The 20,873-nt window shown below is 33.5% G+C and overlaps 1 protein-coding gene across 9 annotated transcripts in view; it reads left to right on the top strand.

Moving 5' to 3' along the window:
• Positions 1-20,873, top strand: part of LOC110462203 (myosin-3-like) — a 133,212-nt gene that overhangs the window by 108,772 nt on the left and 3,567 nt on the right. For 5 of the 9 annotated variants that reach the window (XM_021516051.1, XM_021516056.1, XM_021516050.1 and 2 more), the window contains 9 exons: positions 7,731-7,862; positions 8,106-8,326; positions 9,011-9,056; positions 10,158-10,196; positions 12,877-12,981; positions 13,816-13,899; positions 14,408-14,475; positions 17,913-18,021; positions 19,342-19,542. In XM_021516051.1, coding sequence (XP_021371726.1) covers positions 7,731-7,862; positions 8,106-8,326; positions 9,011-9,056; positions 10,158-10,196; positions 12,877-12,981; positions 13,816-13,899; positions 14,408-14,475; positions 17,913-18,021; positions 19,342-19,542 — 1,005 coding nt within the window. The remainder of the gene's footprint in view (positions 1-7,730; positions 7,863-8,105; positions 8,327-9,010; positions 9,057-10,157; positions 10,197-12,876; positions 12,982-13,815; positions 13,900-14,407; positions 14,476-17,912; positions 18,022-19,341; positions 19,543-20,873) is intronic. The other 4 variants (XM_021516049.1, XM_021516055.1, XM_021516052.1 and 1 more) reach the window with 4 other exon arrangements.

Below are 20,873 nucleotides of genomic sequence, written 5' to 3'. Positions count from 1 at the left end.
ATAATCATTTTTGTCAAAACATTTTTATCCAATAATAATACCTTCGTGTGTTGCTAAAATTGAATTTCATAAATACTATTAATATGCAGAAGTCACTGCAATTGAATGCCTAATAACAGTGTTTATTGCCTGAATTCCTCTGCAGAACAGACGTATACAGGAGATTTGTAGATTTTGTAGAAGCCTCTGACACTCTAGGTGTGATCATCCCAGGGGTGTTTTTACACAAAGCCCTGAGAGCCATTACTTTGCTGTTTAATATTTTATAATCTTTGTATATAGATTCAGGCAGGCCTAATCAATGTGTATACAATACATTATTACTGATAGTACTATAAGGGCCATGTGTATTTGTGAATGTTGAAGTTTCCCTTTCAATGAGGGTTCGCCAATATAATATAAGCAGTTGATCTACCCGAGCTTAGCTCTAATACACCTGAGCCACACTGACAGGTAGCCCTTCTGTGTGGCACCTGGAATTTTTACCTGTACATATTGATTAAAATTCCGAGTACGCCTTAGATTATAGGCACAGTATAATGTGCCGGTAGAGAACAGATCGGGAGTAAGTGGCATACAAATTTGCTGCTTATTGAGTGGAATTACGGACTGTTTCATGGTTATCATCATGTTTTTGATGCTAATGAGCCACACATCGTAGTAAAACGTGGATCCTAACGAGTTTTCACCTGTCATGTATTGCCGCATCGTTAAGGTGACCAGTACATAGTGCACACCTGGAGATAGTGTCACAGTGTTGAAGTGGGAAAGTGTTTTCCTGTGATACTGAGTCAGAGGTCTCCTGTCCTGTAAACATTTATTTGTAACGGTCGTCATGGATTTGGATTATGACCAGTTACGGGACATTCGTCAGCGATTTTTCTCCTGCTATCAGGTGCGTAAAGGTGGGAAGTCTGTGATCAGGAGGGTTTTTGGAATGTTATTGTTCTTTTATCAAACATATAAGATTACATTGTGTTGCAAAAAGTACAAAGTACCGACATATGAGAATAATTTGATGCATGTTTCTACCTGTACAATAGATATATGGGGAATCTTCCTAAACACGGAAAGACTTGTGTGCTGACGGACAGCAGTGTAGAAACTTACCTGTCATGTATGCACTATACTTAAAGCTAGGTTTACATAGAGTGGCTGAATTTACCTATACCCAAACATAAATTTCGTATAAAAACATACTATGCTGCAACCTGTCTTAACTGAATCATGAATAATCTGGAGACCTGTATAAACCAGAGTATAACCTACATGAGCTATTTCTTCTGCTATGTAAATTTAAGCTTTGTATTTTTAATAGTTATCCATTTTGAATTTTTTTTTATGATAGCATTTCAGCAGAATTGTATTGTCTTTCAAAACAAATATTGTAACATATTGCGTTGTCTTTTAAAAAGTACTGCAAAACATTACCAAAATTACCTGGTATTGCCCAGTTTGAAATCATAGCTTACACCTGTTGTATCATTGTATCTTATCATACAAAAAAAATATTGTTGTTTTCATATGATGTTGTAGGAATTCATTATGAAAAGTTATGTATTACAACAAATTAAAAATTTCAAGGACACTAAATGACAAGCCCTTTATACATTTTAAGATGGGATGTGACAATTTTTTTTTTTATTATTGATATCATAAAATACTGGTATTTCCAATTTAATATCAAATTATGGACCTCAAAGCATTGCAAATACATGTATATATATATTGATACTATGATGTATTGTTAGTTTTATAATTATCACATGAGGTATTTAAATATATTGGTGCTTCCATGGCAATACTGCCATTTAATTAATAATTCATTATCTCTACAGTGCTTCATTGATATCATTCATTCATCAGCAAATTCAAAGTTGATAATCAATAGTTTTAAATTGTTCAACTGATTATCGGTTTGAAATTAACAAACAGCATCATTTGTGGTTTACCTTGAAACAGTACTATAACTCATGTTTGCAAAATTCTCAAATTCTTCTCCGCTGTAGCAGAAAATGTACTGACCAAATAAACGAAATTGAAGTCACTGTAAAATGTTATTTAAAGGCCATTTTATATAAACTCTAATTAAAAGGATTATTTTCAATATAATTGTATTTCTTTATTGAAATGGTACATTTAAATGAACTGTTTGTGAACCCTGGGATTTACGGGTGATTTCAGAAAGGCTGTGATGTCAGGTTTTATTTGGGAGAGTGTGAGAATGAAACACTTCAAGCCAATTAAGGACACATTAAGTTTGTAATTACTCTCAGCTTGAAATGGTTGTTGTTTAGTTCTACAGGTCATAGACAGGTAAAGGACCAGTTACTCAGCAGATTAGTGGGATTAGTAAGAAATTGAAATAGTTTTACTAGAAACTCGATCGTGGATTTCACATTTCTCTGTAGAAAGTTTTGGAGATCAATCTCCCTTGCTGATCCTTTTCTTTTGATTGGTTACAGTATTCTGAAATCATACATTTTTGACAGTTTTTCACAAGCATCTAAATAGACATCATATTTGATAGGGTGGGTAACTTACATAAATTAACTCTTAGCTTAATTTCTTCAAAATTGAAAATGTGACAAACAGTATTCTGAAATCCTGACTTGGATTTTTTTCATGAAAAGATTTTTGACTGATGTGTGATTTTTGATGCAGTTTGAAAAAGGGTTTAGAATTAAAGTAGTCCCTTACAATACAAGAGTTATAGATTTACAATTTACTACATGTAGTTGTAGAGCAAGGTACTCAAAATCTTAGTAGTGCCATTATTACATTCCCAAGTCCTCTGTTCAACCTTTTAATGACTGCTCAACTTAACGTCAAGATGCCCTATTTAACGATTTTGAAAATATTAGAATATTCTGAACGAACTTTGAACAAATAATAAAAGGAAAAGGTAGCAGAATTTAATGTCCTTACATTAAAACTGAATTCAAAATGATTTATATTTCGATAAAATTAGAACATGATGCATGGCACCCCAATAATTTGGTGTTTGTATAGTGTTAAGTTGACTATGCTTTAGTTAAGTTTTGGCCATTCAGTAAGGAGATAGTGTTGCTGGGGAACTATGGGCTGATATTACGGTCTGTTGACTAACACCTTGTATGGCTATAACTTTGTTGTCTTACATTGTTTATTGTTTATCTTTACATATGACATATTTCACCTGGACAGACAATAAACAGGTAATAACGCAAAGTAAACAGTGCGGTAAACATGTTAAATGCATTTACGATATTCCAGATAAAATCTTGTGTTGAATCAGTTCATACATCATCACAGGTACACAACATGTTTTTCATGAAATATGGACTACAAATGACTCAAAATCAAGGTTTTTTTAACAGGCTCAATTTGTGCATTTCTAATGAAGCTGCTGCAATCTGATTTGCTGATAGCTTCAAATGATATCTTTTGAAGGATTGATTAGATTTCGATGAAGCTTGCTTTCAATCAAAGTGTCTTGCTCAAGTCAAGTTTAATGATGGGTCAAATTCATATTTAGATTACTTAATTCCTTTTAACATAAGACCCACAACAGGTCTATGATAAAAAATAATAATAGGGGAATCGGACATAGTCGTGGGTGTGTTGTACAAAATTCAGGTATTTTGAAGCAAAAAATACTGTTAGACCCTTGTCATGTAGTTTTGAACATTGTTTTTAAAAATATCAGTGTCATCGTCAGGCTTGTTCTATAGGTCTGTTCTGCAATGCCCTATGATTGCTGTGATCTCATTGGCTGAGTGGCTAATTACCCAGTATTGACCAATTACTGGTGAAATACAGGTTTGGGCTTTGATTGATTGATCGATTGACTGATTGGTTTTACATCCGCTTTACTACCAAGTAGTTCGGTTATCCAGCAGACGAAAACTTTAGCCTTTCATTTGTTCAAGTTCTTTAAATTCCTAGCTGTCTCAAGCAAAAGCATAAAACATAGGGGCTTATAGAAACTAAAGGTGGAGAAGATGTAGAATGAATATTCTAATAGCTAGTAAAATGGTATTTGATGAGACATTTACTAGAATTGGGGACTTTTGTCGCTGCTCTTCTTAAAATGTCATCAACATATTCACTGCAACTTTTCAAATTTCTAACTCATTGTAATGGAAAAGGGCATTACTTGAATTTTAGAAGCTCAGTTTTTATTTGGAGGACATTACATGTTGAGGGTGTTTTACAGTCCCAGATCAATGTTGCCGTGTTTGTATTCCACTTAGGGATTGTCACGTTTATAACCCCACGTGTAACCGAATACTAAAAGCCATTTTTGTATCAATCTGACCATGTTGATAACTTACCAGTTTAGGGTGGCTAGTGGTTAAGATTAATGTAACAGGGAATGTTTTTGTATTAATTTTTATCAGAGAAAAGGATATGGGCCCCACTTATAATTTATGGGTTTAAATCTCCCGAGTAGGTTAGACTTGCCAATTACTGTAATAGATACAATGCTATTGTTATACCTGTATATGTCTGCTTGTCCTGACCTGTCTGATATGTCAAACAGGAAGAGAAAGTGTAGCTGCTGGTCATTTATGGTGGAGGGTAGGGGTTAAGGTAACCAAAAAATATATAAATGGATTGTGGGTGTCAGGGAGGGAGTTAGCATGAGATGTAGCACAGGGAGTTAGCACATGTACAGGGAGTAAGCACAGGGAGGTAGCAATGATAAAAGGAAATGATTGTAAAGGTGATGGGTAGAGTTTGGGGTCAGCAAAATAAAAGGAAGGGAATTTTAAGGATCGGGGATGGTGTAAAAATGAAATGATAGGAACAAACAGTGTAGGAGTTGGTCTTTGATGGTGGGAAGGGGTCGGGGCAAATGAAAATGATGTTAGGGGAATTGAAATGTATTTGGGGACTGAAGAGGCACAGTGGAACAACAATAATGAAGGGAGGGGGAAGGTATAGAAACTGGGGGGGGTCAACAATAAAGAAGTTGGATGGAGGATTATATAAAAATTGAGGGGGGCTAGGAGGGTAAGAGCATGAAGAATATTTTTGAAGGAACTAACAAATGGTGTAGGATATTGGAGGAGGTCCACATTGATTAAACAGTAAAAAGGATAAAAGGGTAAAAAATTCAGAATTACATTGAGATGTTTCGGTGGATGCCTGCAAAAAAATTTGTAGGATATAACTTGATTTGACAAAAGCCTGCATATCATGTAAAACATATCTCTTATCTGAAATCCTATACATTGTATGCATTTGTAGAAATGTGATATTATTATACAGTTAAAGTATGGGGTTGAGGGATATAGCAAGTTTTTGGTGTCCCGAGACCAGGTCTATTTCCCGAGGCAAAGACGAGGGAAATAGGCATGGTCAAGGGACACCAGAAACTTGCTATATCACTCAAACCCATACTTTAACCATTTTATTATAGCGATACACACTGGAGAGATAGTTTTAACTAGAAAATATTTGTAAACCATAAGTTGTTTAGCTTCACGTCCCAACTACCCCTTTGATGGCAATGGAGCCAAATGCTTCCGAGTTCGGTAGCAAGCTCCGCCCATCTTGCACGTCGCTTCCGAGTTCGGTAGCAAGCTCCACCCACCTCTTGCGTCGCTTCCGATTTCAGTAACAAGCTCCGCCCACCTCTTGCCTGATTGGCTCGGTGGAAACACCCGAGTGTGTTTAGTTCCCAGACTAACACACAGGACTAAAACACAGTCAGGCAAAAGTGGGGATACATTCGATTTAACCAATTACTTTTATATAGAGTAAATAAAGTAGAGGTATAATAAAGCGATTTAATACATTTCACTGTGTTATATAACTCACATAATTATGATTCTTGTTTAAAAATAGGGACAATAATCTGCCTTTACATGCATGCAAGTTATACCTGACATTTAACACTGCTAAACAGTACAAATTACTTGCTTACCAGGCACTTCATTACATTCACTGTGCCTTATCAATTACACTTAAAATACAAGCCTGCACACGATTGTGATCAGGGGACAAGCTTACTGGAGATACAGATTAGAAAAGTGCTATAAATGAACTGTCAATGTTTGTATGGATTTTATCAATATTTACAGCACACTTACATTGAAAGAGACGCACGACAATTCAGTCGATTAAAATACAACGGGGGCAATTCTTATCTTCTCAATTTCTTTAAATCTCAAATATTTGTCATGGGTATTGGGAGATTTGCATTGTTATCTCCACATAAAGTCCATTTATTTTCACTTTTTTGTCCTTTGTTGACCTTCTTAAGATACTGAGTTCTTTGTCATGTTATAATTTGTATGACTTTGTGACAGATAAAGCCATTAAGTATTTTTAAAGTTTTAAGTCATTTCACAATGGATTCATTTAGCGTTAAAGGTTGAAATACTTCATTACAACTTTTCAGTTGTCAGAAATAATTATTTGTTTTACTTGAATTTATTGTCTTGTTGAAACTTGTTAAAAGACATAAGATACATTTTTAACAGTCATTTTTAAAAAGAGTCAACATTTATAAATAAACAACAGAAGATAGTTTTGTTTTCTGTAGTACAATTGTACATACAATTCTTCACATAGTGTACCTGTCTAAACTAAACCGTCACTAATCCAGAAACCTGTGTATTGAACCATACCATCGCATAGTGTCCCTGTCTAAACTAAACCCTCCCTCATCCAGAAACCTGTGTATTGAACCATACCATCGCATAGTGTACCTGTCTAAACTAAACCCTCACTAATCAAGAAACCTGTGTATTGAACCATACCATCACATAGTATACCTGTCTAAACTAAACCCTCACTAATCCAGAAATCTGTATATTGAACCATACTGTCACATAATGTACCTCTCTAAACTAAACCCTCACTAATCCAGAAACCTGTGTATTAAACCATACTGTCACATAGTGTACCTGTCTAAACTAAACCCCCAATAATCCAGAAACCTGTGTATTGAACCATACTGTCACATAGTGTACCTGTCTAAACTCAACCCCCAATAATCCAGAAACCTGTGTATTGAACTGTACCATCACATAGTGTACCTCTCTAAACTAAACCCTCACTAATCCAGAAACCTGTGTATTAAACCATACTGTCACATAGTGTACCTGTCTAAACTAAACCCTCAATAATCCAGAAACCTGCATATTGAACTGTACCATCAATTAGGTCTTTCAAACTGTAATCAGCATCTTGGACACCTAGCAGTTTAGGTAATTAAGAACTTCTCAAAAATTGATACCAAGAAATTTTGAGGAGGTTCACATTGACTTAACATGTACAGTAAAAGAGATAAAAGGGTAAAAATTAAGATGAGGATTGAGATGTTTGGGTGGATGTCTGCAATAAAAGACGTAGTATATAATATAACTTGATTTGACAAATTAGGTCTTTCAAACTATAATCAGCACCCAGGACACCTAGCAGTTTAGGAAAATAAGAACTTGTCAAAAATCGTTACCAAGAATTTTTGGAAGGATCATGGCATTACACTTTATCTGTTACTTAGCTGGCTATAGATAATGACAGAAACATGGGAAATTTGATTTTACTTTGAATATATAGGAGAAATAACTTGAACAGCATGTAGTGTAATGGATATACAGGTCATTCAGCTACAACAACACAGGTTAAACATCATGTTCAAATTTAAGTCACTGATCTCAGGTGTAATAAACCCTGTATGTTTATATATTATATACATACATTAACCTGATTTCTGAAAAAACCTTTTTTTGCAGGACTTAGAGGAAGGCAAGCAGCAGAACAAACAAGCTATGCATGATAAAATGGTGGCTGTGTCAAAGGCCAAAGAAAATGTCCGCAATGAACTGCAGACAGATTTTGACAAAGTCAAGGAAAAGATGACACAGGTTGGTCAATATATACATTATCATAATCAACATTTTGAGATGTATTTAAAACTCCCTTTAAGGGAAAGGTCAAGGACATTTTAATATGTCAGGGGTAATGTAAAGTTGAAGAAATAAGCACTGTTGTGTTTAATACAAATAAAGTTAAAATCTGAATCTTACTGTGATCAGTTGTTCAAGCCATTGATAGATTATCAGTACATATATCAACCTTGCTTCATTTTATTTTGTCTTTGCAATAAGGATTACCAGCGGGAGATTGACAAACTCACCGAGACTGTCAGACAACAGGAGGAGGAGTTACGGAAGCTGAAGACGGAGCGTATCCAATGGATACACCATGATAGACAGAACTCTACGGTCCTTGACAGGATGGAGCGCACCGTTGTCAATGAAGTCAATGAGGAATGTCGCCGAACAGCAAATGTCTTAGGTGTTGGTCCACGCAAGGTCAACTTAGCAAAGTAGGTCAAGGTCCTCATTTAAAAAAGTATGTTCAAACTAAGAAAATTAGGTCAAGGTCAACATAGCAAAGTAGGACAATGTCATCACTTCAAAAAATGTGTAAACTTGTAAAAAAATGAGGTCAAGGTTAACATAGTAGTGTAGGTCAATGACATCTTTTCAAGAAAAGTTAAAACCCAGAAAATCAGATGAAGATCAAAATAGCCAGGTTAGTCAAGGTCAGTGCAGAAAAATAGAAAATCTGGGGTCTGTTTGTATGGAATAACTGAGAGTAGATGACTCCCTCCAGGAAGGACACCTACCTTTCACAAGATTACACCCCAGCAAGCTAGTGCCCGCTGGTTATAGATGGGACCACTCAGGGTTAAGGACACCGCATACTGCCTAACTATTGTTAGTTTGAATCAAACTGCCTAACTTTTGTTTGTATGAATCAAACCTGAAACTTTTAGTCAGTTCTACTTTTACCAACTGTGTTATACTGGCCCTTCAAAGCCAAACAATGTTTAACTCAAAAACAATAATAAACAAAACAAAATATGCTTTTTCTTGAACAGTATAGCTGTTTACAGGTAGATTGCATGTTGTTTCTTAACTTATGCAATATCCTGAATTGTATAAAAGACATATCTGAGATATGGAGATTTAAAAAATCCTGATTTTTACTTTGTGTTTTTTTTCAGTTTCCAAGGTGACAGCCAGGTCAGAACACCAACTACCTCAGCCCTGGTATGTAACTCCACTGACAGGCTTAAATTAGCATCACAAAATACACCATTTATTAAAAATCAATTACACAATTCAAAGCTAGGTTTGCTCAAGTCGTCTCTGGTTATCAACTGTGATGAATTACTTCCCTTTCTTAGCCATGAATTATCTCCCTTTACTGATGAATCGTTTCAATAAATAAGTGATGAAGTTACTCCCCTTTCTTTTTGTAGTGGTGCATTACTTCCTTCACCTTGTTATGGATGACTTCCCATTTAAGTGATGAATGATCTCCCTTTATATGTTGAATAACTCTGATTTCCTTCTCTTTGAGATGCATTATTTTCTTTTCCTGATGATTCATAGTCATAACTAAACACCCTTTATAAGTGATGTGTAAGTCCCCTTTCCTTTGTTGTATGTCCAATTTCTAAAAAATCTAAAATGTACTTGCAATTTTTAACCAAGGGGAGGTAACCCACCAAGTTTTTTCCCTTTGAAAATTTTGTTTTATCAAAAGTGTTTGATGTACTACAAATCTCATTTACATTGTTAACTTGAGCAAGTCTAGATCTGTCCTGGTATATTATAGATACAAATCACATATTCATTGTCACAAGCTTATTTTATATCACATGCTCTCCCTCTTTGGTTCTAACTATTATTGTTATCATGGGCTTAGGTCATGTAACTATCTAAGTACTTATACAAAATATGGAAAACAGCAAGAATAAACAATGAATCGATCACTGTTTAAGTCTGTGTGGACATAAGGCATATTAATTACCACATAAATATTTCCTTTAAACAGTTTTCCAATTTTTATATATTTCCTCTTTCTGTCTGGTAATTAGTAGCACACATTCATCACAAGGAACTATATTTCATTATACACACTCTAGCATAACTTGACATACATGTACAGATTATATTTTGAAGATTAGAAAATCAGCAGATTGAACTGAATACTGCAAGTATCTGACTTTGGTTTGGAAAGAGTAAAAACTTTAAAGTGATTTATTGTACTCTAAGCTCAGTTTGATATGTTTGTGTCTGAGGGCGTTAACCTTTATTTATCTCATTGTCCTGGTCAAGCAGTTTATGTTACATTTTCTGTATCAGGTACAACAGGAAGGATGGTATAACAATGGCTATACCGAGGTTTGTTTATACAAATCTGTTCATAGGACCGCAAAACCACCACACCGAGTGTTAAATGTTAAAAGTGTTTTCTATCGTAAAAAATAGAAAGTCATATTTCAAAAACGTATTTTCATTTTCATGATTATTTCAATACAAGTCCCAAGGTATAGCATTGACTTGATCATGGAAAAATGGGACTTTTGAGATGAAATATCCACTCTTCCTAGTAAAATCTTTGAATTGACCTTGGATTCAGCATTTCAAGGTCAAACTTATGTAGATTGATCTTGAGAAATTGGCATTTCAACTTCATTTACAAGTCTTACCTTGGTTTATTAGCATTTAATTAATTGGCTATTTTATATAGCTTATAAATTGACCTTTGGAAATTTGCATTTTAAGATCAAAGCTGCAAGTTGACCTTTGGAGGAAGTTGACAATTCAAGGTCAAATAAACAAGTTACAAAGGGAAAGTAATATCCTCATTCCTTTATTTGGTTGATAATTAATTGCTTAATCAATAAAAAGGTAATAAGTCTGAAAATAGATTACTGTTATGAGTACGTCTTCACAAGTCGTGTCCTGACAAGGTCTGTTATTAAGTGTGGTGGTTTTAACTGTCCTGGTTACGCTGTCTGTCTCTGTTCTGCATCTGTGTCGCTTCATCTGTAGTCACGGCAGACAACGCCGTATGTAAATAGCGCTCGGTACATTATCATTATTAATACATTGTATACAGGTTTATGTCTACGTTTCACTTTGTAGAAGAAAAATGAAGAAGCATGCTGAATATTTCATAAAAATATTTTGTATTGAAATGTTTTTTTTAGCAAGCTGGTCAACATTTATTTATAGATGCATGATTTTTTACTAGAAATGAGATAACGTATTTTCAGTAATCTTACTGATTTAATTGTTTTGATTTATTGCTAAATTGCATGGAAAAACTGTATGTTTTTATTTGAAGAAAAAAATTAAAGAACTTCTACAACAAGAAATTGAAATTTTAGAAACCACATGTTTTTGTATTTCGATCTAACCTACTGTCTTTTGAAGCAGGTGGAGGCTTAACATGTCCTAGATTTCTCAAAAAAAATAATTGAAGTTATGACACAATTTCCTAAAAAATAGTTTTTGCCATAATTACTTTTATTTGTGGGGTGACTCGGATCACTTTCAACATTGAACATTTTTAAGTTGAAATGCTGTATAAAGTGAAAACCCCAACATATTTCACTATCCCCTTTTCTTGTTTTCCTTAAAAAAATCCTTTATACATTTTTCTCTACTTACTGTCAAACCTCTTTATAATGCCAAAACTTGGACAAATGGTGGCAGTATTACAAGGTTTTACTGTATACTTGTTTTCTTAACAGCATTGATTTGCATGCACTTAAAATATGAAATTTATTTATTTTAATTTGTGAAAAGATTTCACATGAATTTGTATTTAAACATTTTTCTAATTTTTTTACCGCTGTTTCTGGTACCCAATAAAAAAATTGGCAAAAAGTCAGTTAAGGAGGAATCAATTTAAGTTATGAACTTGACTTGTTTTTTGAGAATGCAGGACCTAATAATATTATATTACAACTGTTTAATTTTTTGTTGTAGAAAAATTGTAGATATTGAATGCATTTCTGTTTTCAAAACCTTTAATTAATCCTTTTTAAACATTTAACATTGATTGATTTCTATTGTAAACAAGCTTCTACTTTCAATTTAGAAATGACCATAATGGCTAGACATTCTTGACCAAAAACATTACTTGGGTGCTTCATAATACACAAAATGTACCTAGTCAAGGAATAGGTCATGTGGCCTCCATATGAAAAAGATATTTGTTGAATATCATAAGCAAGCGAAAGTAACTCAACAGAAATATTGCCAAACTATGGGTACACTCAGTATAGCAGTGACATACCCTCTTTGTTTTGTCCCTAGAACAGTTTTATTGGGTAACATTTCCCTTTAAAAGTAATTTGTCAACATTCCTATATATAGTATCAGCATAATCAACATTGTTAACTAAATCTCGTTTAAGGATCCCCGTACCACTGGCAAAAACATGAACTTAATGTTTGAAACTTTTTTTTTTTTTTAAATATTGTCAACAACAGCTAGTGTTCTAAGTGGAAAAACTTCAGCGGGGCTAGATTAGGGTTCGAACAGTGGACTTCAGATTGTTATACTGTCCCTCTTACCAACTGAGCTACATGTATCTAAACGGAAGTTAATGGGCGGTAACAGCTGTATATTAGAAAACCCACAGTGCAGTGGGACAGGGATCCTTAAGAAACCTTACTTGCAGAGTTTATATTTTAATTCACATATTTTTCATAGGGCAAACATGGCGAAGCACGAAAGTCCTCAAAATATAAGTGCCCTACTATAAGTATAAAGGCAGAAATGCAACGTACAAAACATATTTGAATTGTTCCAGAAATGTTCTCTTTGTCTCAAATTATTAATTGCATATTTGAAACAATTCATCATTGCAGTGATGTTCTGATATTTCTGACCTAGTCCTGATTAGTTTGTCGTGAAATTAACAATTAATGCGATGATGTTATGGTATTATACCGATATCATGATGTCATACTTTTGTGTGATGATATCATGGCTTTATGTGTAATACTGATATCATGATGTCATACCTTTGTGTGATGATGTCATGGCTTTATGTGTTGTGTGACAGGCTAACCTACGGGCATGTAATGAGGAGCTACGTAACCTTGTGCAAGAACTCAAACAGGAACTAACACGTCAAAAGTCCTCCGTGATGAGGACGGAGCGTGATAAGGTATGCGGGACACATCTGTCATCCTTAATCTGTAAAGTTTGCGTTTGCATACTAAATCACTTTTAAATCGCTATTTTAATGTTTTTACAATAATACCTGAAGGAGAGTTGATTGCATATGAACATTTTGTGTTAATATTTATAAAAATGTACAGATACAAAGATAGTTTTATTGTTAATCTTCCTTATGAAAAATTGAAATCTGTCATGAGTAAATTATTTCAAACAGTCAATCATGAAATTAAATGTTCCTTGCAATGAAGTGATTTTCATATATTGTTTAATCTGGGTATATATACTGATTGTCAGCAAAATAAAATAAAACTTTATGAAACTGGCAATGCACATATTTAAAGAAAACAGTCTTCAACTTCCTTTGCATAGATTAAAATTCAAATTACATGCATGATAACAGTTTGATTACATGGTAACAATTTTCTTACACCTGCATGAAGTAATAAAAGTTTTTGACATCAAAATAAAAGTTTTCACTAATACAATATTGTGTAAATAAATCCCTTAATTTAGATCTAGATGATATAATTCTATAACTTTAATTTCTATGAACTTTACCTTACAAAGTCTTAAGTTTGATATGATTGCATGAAATGTAACAGTGATATGTTTTGCGGTGTTTTACTTTTAAAAAATCAGCCACCCTATAAAAATTAAAAGTTGTGCATGCTGAAAATCTTATGACAGAGCAAATTTTATTAGAATCGTATATATGGTTGCATGTGATGAACACTGAACCATAGAAAAGGAAACAGTTTAAGGTAGATATTTCTGTTTATCATTCCACTTTATAAAATCTCCAACTGATGGGATATTTCAGGATGAAATGGTTCAGAAGATAAAGGAACAACTGGAGAAGGAGAAAAACATGGAGTTGGAACGACTGAAGGCAAAATTAGCAAAGGTAGGCTGGGCTGTTATCTATAGAACTAAATGTAAAACTGTCATACATGTCACCCTGGTAAAATACTAGTCGCTTCCTGCCGACTTGGCTAGGGAGAATTTCTCTTTAGCTCATTCGGTAGAGCGTAAGACTAGTAAACCAGAGGGTTTGGGTTCGACTCCTAGTGGAGGCATTGACAAAATAATAAGCTCTGTTGTATATGTACAGTTTAAAGTTTTTTATTGTTGTGTGAGGGATTCAATTGTCAAATTGTGAGATTGCATAATGATTTATAACAAATTCAAGTAAGTTTTTAAAAGTGTTCAATACATTGTGTTAAACCAATTAACGACTGGTAAAACTCAGAGAATTACCAGTTGTTGGTTTAGAACTTTTTATATGGTGTTCAAATCAAAGGGAAAATGGAAAATATGGAATGTAATCAATTTTAATTCCGACTCTAAAACATCCCTAAGTTAAGAAGAGTTATTTGTGACATTACATTTACTGTTACCTATGTTGCCTACAGGGATCTCAGAATGAACTACGTGAAACGTTCATTCACAACATTCCCAACAACGATTTGGCAGCAAACATGTAAGACCTGAGGTTTTGTTAACCAAGAACATTTGAGGATTTGCTGTTTTCTAACTAATTATCTCCCCTGTTTCTGCTAGAGCATGCTTACATTTAACAACCACTGCCAATAGGTTACAGTAGAACCTGTCTTATCCGTCACCTGTCACACCAGAAACAATAGTATCATGCTTTATATGTTACAAAGATGCAAGAATGAGGTCTCCTAGAAATTTGTCAGTCAATCACAGATGAAAACAAAAGTCAGGGATGAAAACAATCTTGGGCCATGTACATGTATAAAACAAATGATGGTGAGAATGGGATAACTTGTGGGATATAGCACATTACCAGTAGTTTCATTACTCACAAAACATTTGATCGATTTCTAGGATACAATGAACATGATACATGGGATTTGTTGATCAACAAAATTGGCCATATCACACAAATAAAGGATCACAAAAGATTTTAAGAAAGTGACAAAACTTTTCCTATCAAGATTTTACGCAATAGAGATAACTTTGCACCTTTTTCAAAAAACACATTTACTTGTATAAACATAAGTTTGGGAAAAAATTGAAATATTGAAAATAACAGTTGAAGATATTTAATTTACTGGTAATGCTTGAATAAAAAGATATTCAAATATGCACAAAAGAAAAAAGAAAATTCAGGAGTTACTTCTCTTTATGGGGTTAAATCCCCTTGAATTCTGTGATGAAATGAAGGAAACATTAATAATACAAATACCATTTTCACATGGAAATAAAAAGATGGTATAAACGGTCAAAATTTATCAATTTTTTTAAGTAATCAAGAAAAATACATTCTCTAATCATGTAAGTTATCCTGCTTAGGAGTGGGGTAAATTTGATACGGACAAAAATTTGATCGACAAACACTTTGATGTCGATGACAACACCATGGAGTAATGCCTCAAATTTCAGATAGTCAGAAGATAATAGAAATGGACACATGATCTGTCTTCAGGAATATAAAAAAAAAGGAACATTGACTACACTGATACACTACAGGTGTCTACAGTAGTTACGAGATTGCTAAACTAATATTACGGGTGTTTCTGATGACTAGATACAGTCTATAGTACCCTAACCATGGCTATTGTTACTTTGTTGTTATCATATGTGACTCTATTTGTGAACAATATTCTCAAAACTGGTAAGAATTATGAAAAGTTTAACTGGTATACCTTCATTTTATTTAAGACTGGTTCTACTGATCTGAATTAGCTGGCCTTGCTAGGTATTTTTAGAAAATAATGTTCATTCTTATGTCCACAAAATGTTCATCTCATATTATGATTAATCAGACTTAATTCATTAGGCCTAGATTTACAGATGCTTGCTGCTAATGTTGATTTTTACTAATTTTTGTTTTTGCCTTGTATCAGACACGAACAAGTACCTTCTGTGGTAAAGTTATTTGGAAGGGGTTTTGAGCTAGATGTTCTACTAGAAAACCAATTACTGTACTTGTTACGTATTAAAGATGTAATTTGAATAATTTCAAAATGGGATACAGCTTAATTTGTCAAGTCAAGCCCAATCATAGTTTCTTCTAGGTAAAATTTGCTTGTCTGCTAAGTGGCTTGATTATGGAGTCAAATTATTCCCATAAATAGAGAAGATGATACACGTGTCTTGTTTGTGTCTGCTACAGAATTACTAATACCCAGACTAATATAAGTCAAATCCATTTATGAAATGTTGATTAGGATATTATTAACAATAAATCAGCCAGTCATAAAAATTAATTTACAAAATATAGATTTAATGAAACAAATTCTGTAATTTGTTTAATGATACTACCACGTAATTGAGTTAAAACCTTAATTACCGGTACATGATTTTGAAGAATCAAACGAAGTTGTTTAGTGAGTTTTGAAATTAGTTATTACCTCAAATTTTAGAATAAAGGCCTGGAAAAATTATTTTGATTATGGTATGAGAAAAAAATACTTGAACCTCTGGAATTTCATCAGAATTAAAAATGACAAAAGGCAGCAAAATAATATCTTTATAAATATACATATTTCTATCAATGGCCTTCATTTTCAGAAGACCATGTTGAATTCATATCTTGTACATACAATTTTAGTTAGAAATTTCAATATTAGCTAAAATAATTGAATTGAGCAATTTGGCCAAGGTTAAACCAATATTTATATTTTCTTTTTATCTCAAAAAAAGGTTGATTTATTGTTGATGATATTTGTTGGTATTAATTGTTTTTGATTGACGTCATTTTGCATCGGTGTGTTTGCTAATTACTAATTAACTAGGAGCATGATATGGAGAAGAACAGGTTGAACAGGATGTACATGGAGAGAGACAGAAACCATTTACGATCGCTACGCAAAAAGGACGAAGAACTCAGTAGTTTGAAGAAAAACTTTGATACTTGGAAATCACAAACCGACGCTTTATTTAACATACGGGAAGAAAACGAAAAGTTGGAAAATGAAAATGAAACGTAAACACTAAGTGTTGAGTGTTAGACACTTGTGGTGTGGTGTTTTGCACTTCAGTGTGTTTTCTCCCATGTATTACTCAAAATTGGTGTAATTTTAAAATCTCAATTAATTTTTTCTCATTCTATCTTGTTTACAGCATCAGTTTTATGTAAAATAAATTTGAAGTATTTCTGTGCTCACAAATGTAGTCCAATCAAATGAACATGTAGATTCCCTCTTTTCTATTATTTCCCTCTTCTATTTGCTCTTCAAGTAGTTTGCCTTCTACTCACACATTCAAACCTGTTCTGATTTCAATGACAAACAAATGGTACATCTGTAGTATTACATCAATTTCCATATTACCTGGGCCATCAACCAGTGTAATGATCAGTTTTATAAGATAATTGTTGACTTTTGAAAAGCATATCAACAATTTAAAACAATTTTATTTGAAAACCAATTAAAAAAACAAGGTGTCAGGTTTGAACGTGTGATCCTGTCTTTATGGTGATTAGCTCTACCAGTGGAGCATGCTATACTATATATATATCCGGGGTAGTGTTTCTGACGACTAGATACAGTCTATAGTACCCTAACCATGGCTATTGTTACTTTGTTGTTGTCGTACGTGACTCTTTTTGTGAACAATATTCTCAAAACTGGTAAGAATTATAAAAAGTTTAACTGGTATACCTTCAGTTTTATTTCAGATTTTTCTGTACTTGATATTCTAAAATTGTATAACAAACACATGTTCAATATTATTTTCAAGCTATCGTCAGAATTGTAGATGAGCATGATGTTGAAATATATTTTGACAACAAAAAAATCATAAGAATTTTGTTTTAATTTATTGTTGACCTTTTCTTTGATTACAATGACAAAACTGGTAAATTTATAAAAGATCAAAGTTGTAGGATTTGTTGAGACACAAGCTCACAATAGTTTTAACATTATTTACCTGATCTTTACTTTGTAGGCAATACAGCAAGCCCCCAAAGGTGCCCCAGTACGAGTTTAAACCAAGGAGTGATCACCAACAACAGGAAGTGGACAGACTGGAACGCGAAATTAAACGATTAGCAATGGTATGTTAGAGTTATCTCCCTTCATCTATTTGAATAGTTTACATATTTCTTGGTGTTGTCGTGCGTTTTTGTATATATACATATGTATCATGTTTTCATTGCCCTTTATTAACGCCACAATGTTTGTTGTGCACAAGAAGTCCAATGTGAATGTATCGTGTTTTTTGTTTTGGTTATTAAGTTTTTTTCTCTAGTAATAGGTGCCTTATATTAATTGCAATTTCTCTGATAGGAAGATTTAAAAATCGGGCCAACTGATTTATTGGTGGTTAGATTAGTGCATGTATTCTTAATGCTGGCAAATTACTATATATACATTTCTCTGTGAAATTTGCATGCACGCTTTAGTAAATAATCCAAACAAAATATTCTTTATGAATGATAAAATACCATTCTAAATGAAATAATAACAATGATAATAAACTATAATAAACTTTATTTAACAAGGACGGCATGTTTAGCCAAAGGCTATGATCTACCACATGGTCCTCAAAAATGTATACTTATAAAAGTATAAATGTATACTTGTATATTTTAAAACCCTACAGTTCACATGCTGTAGGTGGTATACTCAGTTTCTGATTTTACATATTAAGTGACGTGCATAATCACTTTCGTTTAATATTGATTTCCTTCCAAAAATTAAATACTAGAATAACTTGGCTTTAATGCATGTTAAACATATACCGTACACATATATTACACAGGGTATACTATAACTGTGTTGAGATATATACTCTGCTTGTTGATGTTGTACAACATTCACAAATGTGCTTATACTGTCTGCATGATTAACAATTAATGTTAGAGGTCAATTACAGGGATAACGATACAGGTTAATATCACTAGTGGTCTACAGTTTAACTCCTTCACCCCTGAAATGTCATAATGAGCTATACCAACCTTTGAATTGGAAGAGTTCAAATGTGTCTTCAGGGGTGAATGAGTTAATAAAAATGTAGTCACCGACTCACTATCATATGCTGGGTATTTCATTTTGTTTTACTGGCAAATATATAATTACCACACTAGTATGAAATGATGGTGACATCATCAATCAGTATTCAAAATTCTGTAATCTCTTTGAATTAATTTATTCTAATTTAAAATCTTCAGAGTTTAGCCAATTTGCACAACATAACACTTTGATGTCTAAACTAACTCTATTATTACTCTGTATTAAATCAAAAACGGAAACGCATACAGACGTTAGCTGAGCACACTTGTGGATGAGCATGAGTTGTTAGTTCTGTCTGCATGAGTATACCTTTATTAATGTTTGCTTCTTTCTCTCTCTCCTTCTCTTTCCTCTTGGTATAGCAGCAAAAGCGCCTGTTGGGTCAGACGCCCCCTAACCACCTGTCTAATGACGATATTAACGCATCCAAAATGATACAACACCTGCAGATGCAGGTGACACAGTTAAACGCAGAAAATAACTCCCTGCGGGGAGAACGACTGGCGTCGTGTTCTGTACCAGACCTCAGCAACCCTGCCTACTATCAACAGCCAGGGGGCCGAGTAAGTATGGTGGGGTTGTGGGAAGTGTATGCCTGCCGCCTGTGTGTTGCCCTAATGGTTGTATGTGTGTATGTGCAGTTGTTATAATGGTGTATGTGTGTGTATTGTTATATTGGTTGTATGTGTACATGTGCAGTTGCTATAATGGTGTACGTGTATAATGCGTTCCCCATGCCTTATATGGGTGATACACTTGTATTAGTGATAATTGTATGGATCTTATATAATACACATATAGCTGAACAGGCCTGATTTGTGTACATACAGTAAAGTCACGTTTATCAAGTAACCACAAATTATTCTGCTTGTCCCATCATAAAAGCATTGATTCAAAATTCATTTTTTGGGATACATTGTCTTCTCAATAACATTGAAGATAGTCCAGATGTTTCACAATACAACCACTTAATTCAAATAAAAGGTCTGTGATTTTGTCATAAGATGCGTACGAGGTTCAAATATGCACATATTGTGTAGTTGTAGGTTAGAGCGCTGGTGTAAATTATGTGTCTGCATGGTGTTTATATAATTTTAGGTGTGTGCACTGGTGTTAATTGTGTTTTATGTAGAATAGTATTTTAAAGTTGTATAAAGTATGCATTAGTACCTTACATATGTTTTTTTGGGGTACTGGTGTTATGTATATATGGCTGATGCATGCTGGACACAGTAGGTATATATGTCTTGATGTATGTATGCAAATTAAACTCATGGGTTGTCTCCCCTGTGGGAGATAGTGATCTGCCCTTTGTAAGCTTCCTGGTAGTACAACAGCAGAAAGTTATACAAATATTTAACACGTGTGTATAATATTGGATAATTATTCAATTAATCCTGAAAAGAAACTTATAAATTTAACTATAATTTCATTTTGACTCGGAAAAATTAACATTTAACTCACAACATTTATCTGTCCTAACAGTTCCATTGTTTTAGTCAGAAAATACATGGTGAACTACCTGTCATGTTTGCTTGAAAACTTATTCTTGTATTACGATTTTGGCAGAGAATGATTTTAATACTGACTTTGTTATGTCACCTGCTGTTTGGGGTAACATCTGTGTTTTTGATTAATCACCAGTTACTTCAATTCCAATTTATTTGTATTTGCTTGTTCTAAGATCTAGACCATGAATGCAGATCAAATTCAATTTTATTGTTATTTTGATATTTTTATTTTAAGAACAGTGATGAAGTCTAAAGGTTTCTAACCTGATTTTCTTTTATTTCAAGTTTATGTAATAAAAATTAATAAAATAAATTATGCAAATTATTGACTGTGAAGTTTAAGCTAGAACAAAAAGCAAATTGTTAAAACTATCTTCACTTGT

The sequence above is a fragment of the Mizuhopecten yessoensis genome, unplaced genomic scaffold, assembly GCF_002113885.1.
Source record: "Mizuhopecten yessoensis strain PY_sf001 unplaced genomic scaffold, ASM211388v2 scaffold10759, whole genome shotgun sequence".
Taxonomy (NCBI): Eukaryota; Metazoa; Mollusca; class Bivalvia; order Pectinida; family Pectinidae; genus Mizuhopecten; species Mizuhopecten yessoensis.
This window is presented reverse-complemented; position numbering and strand designations above follow the sequence as displayed.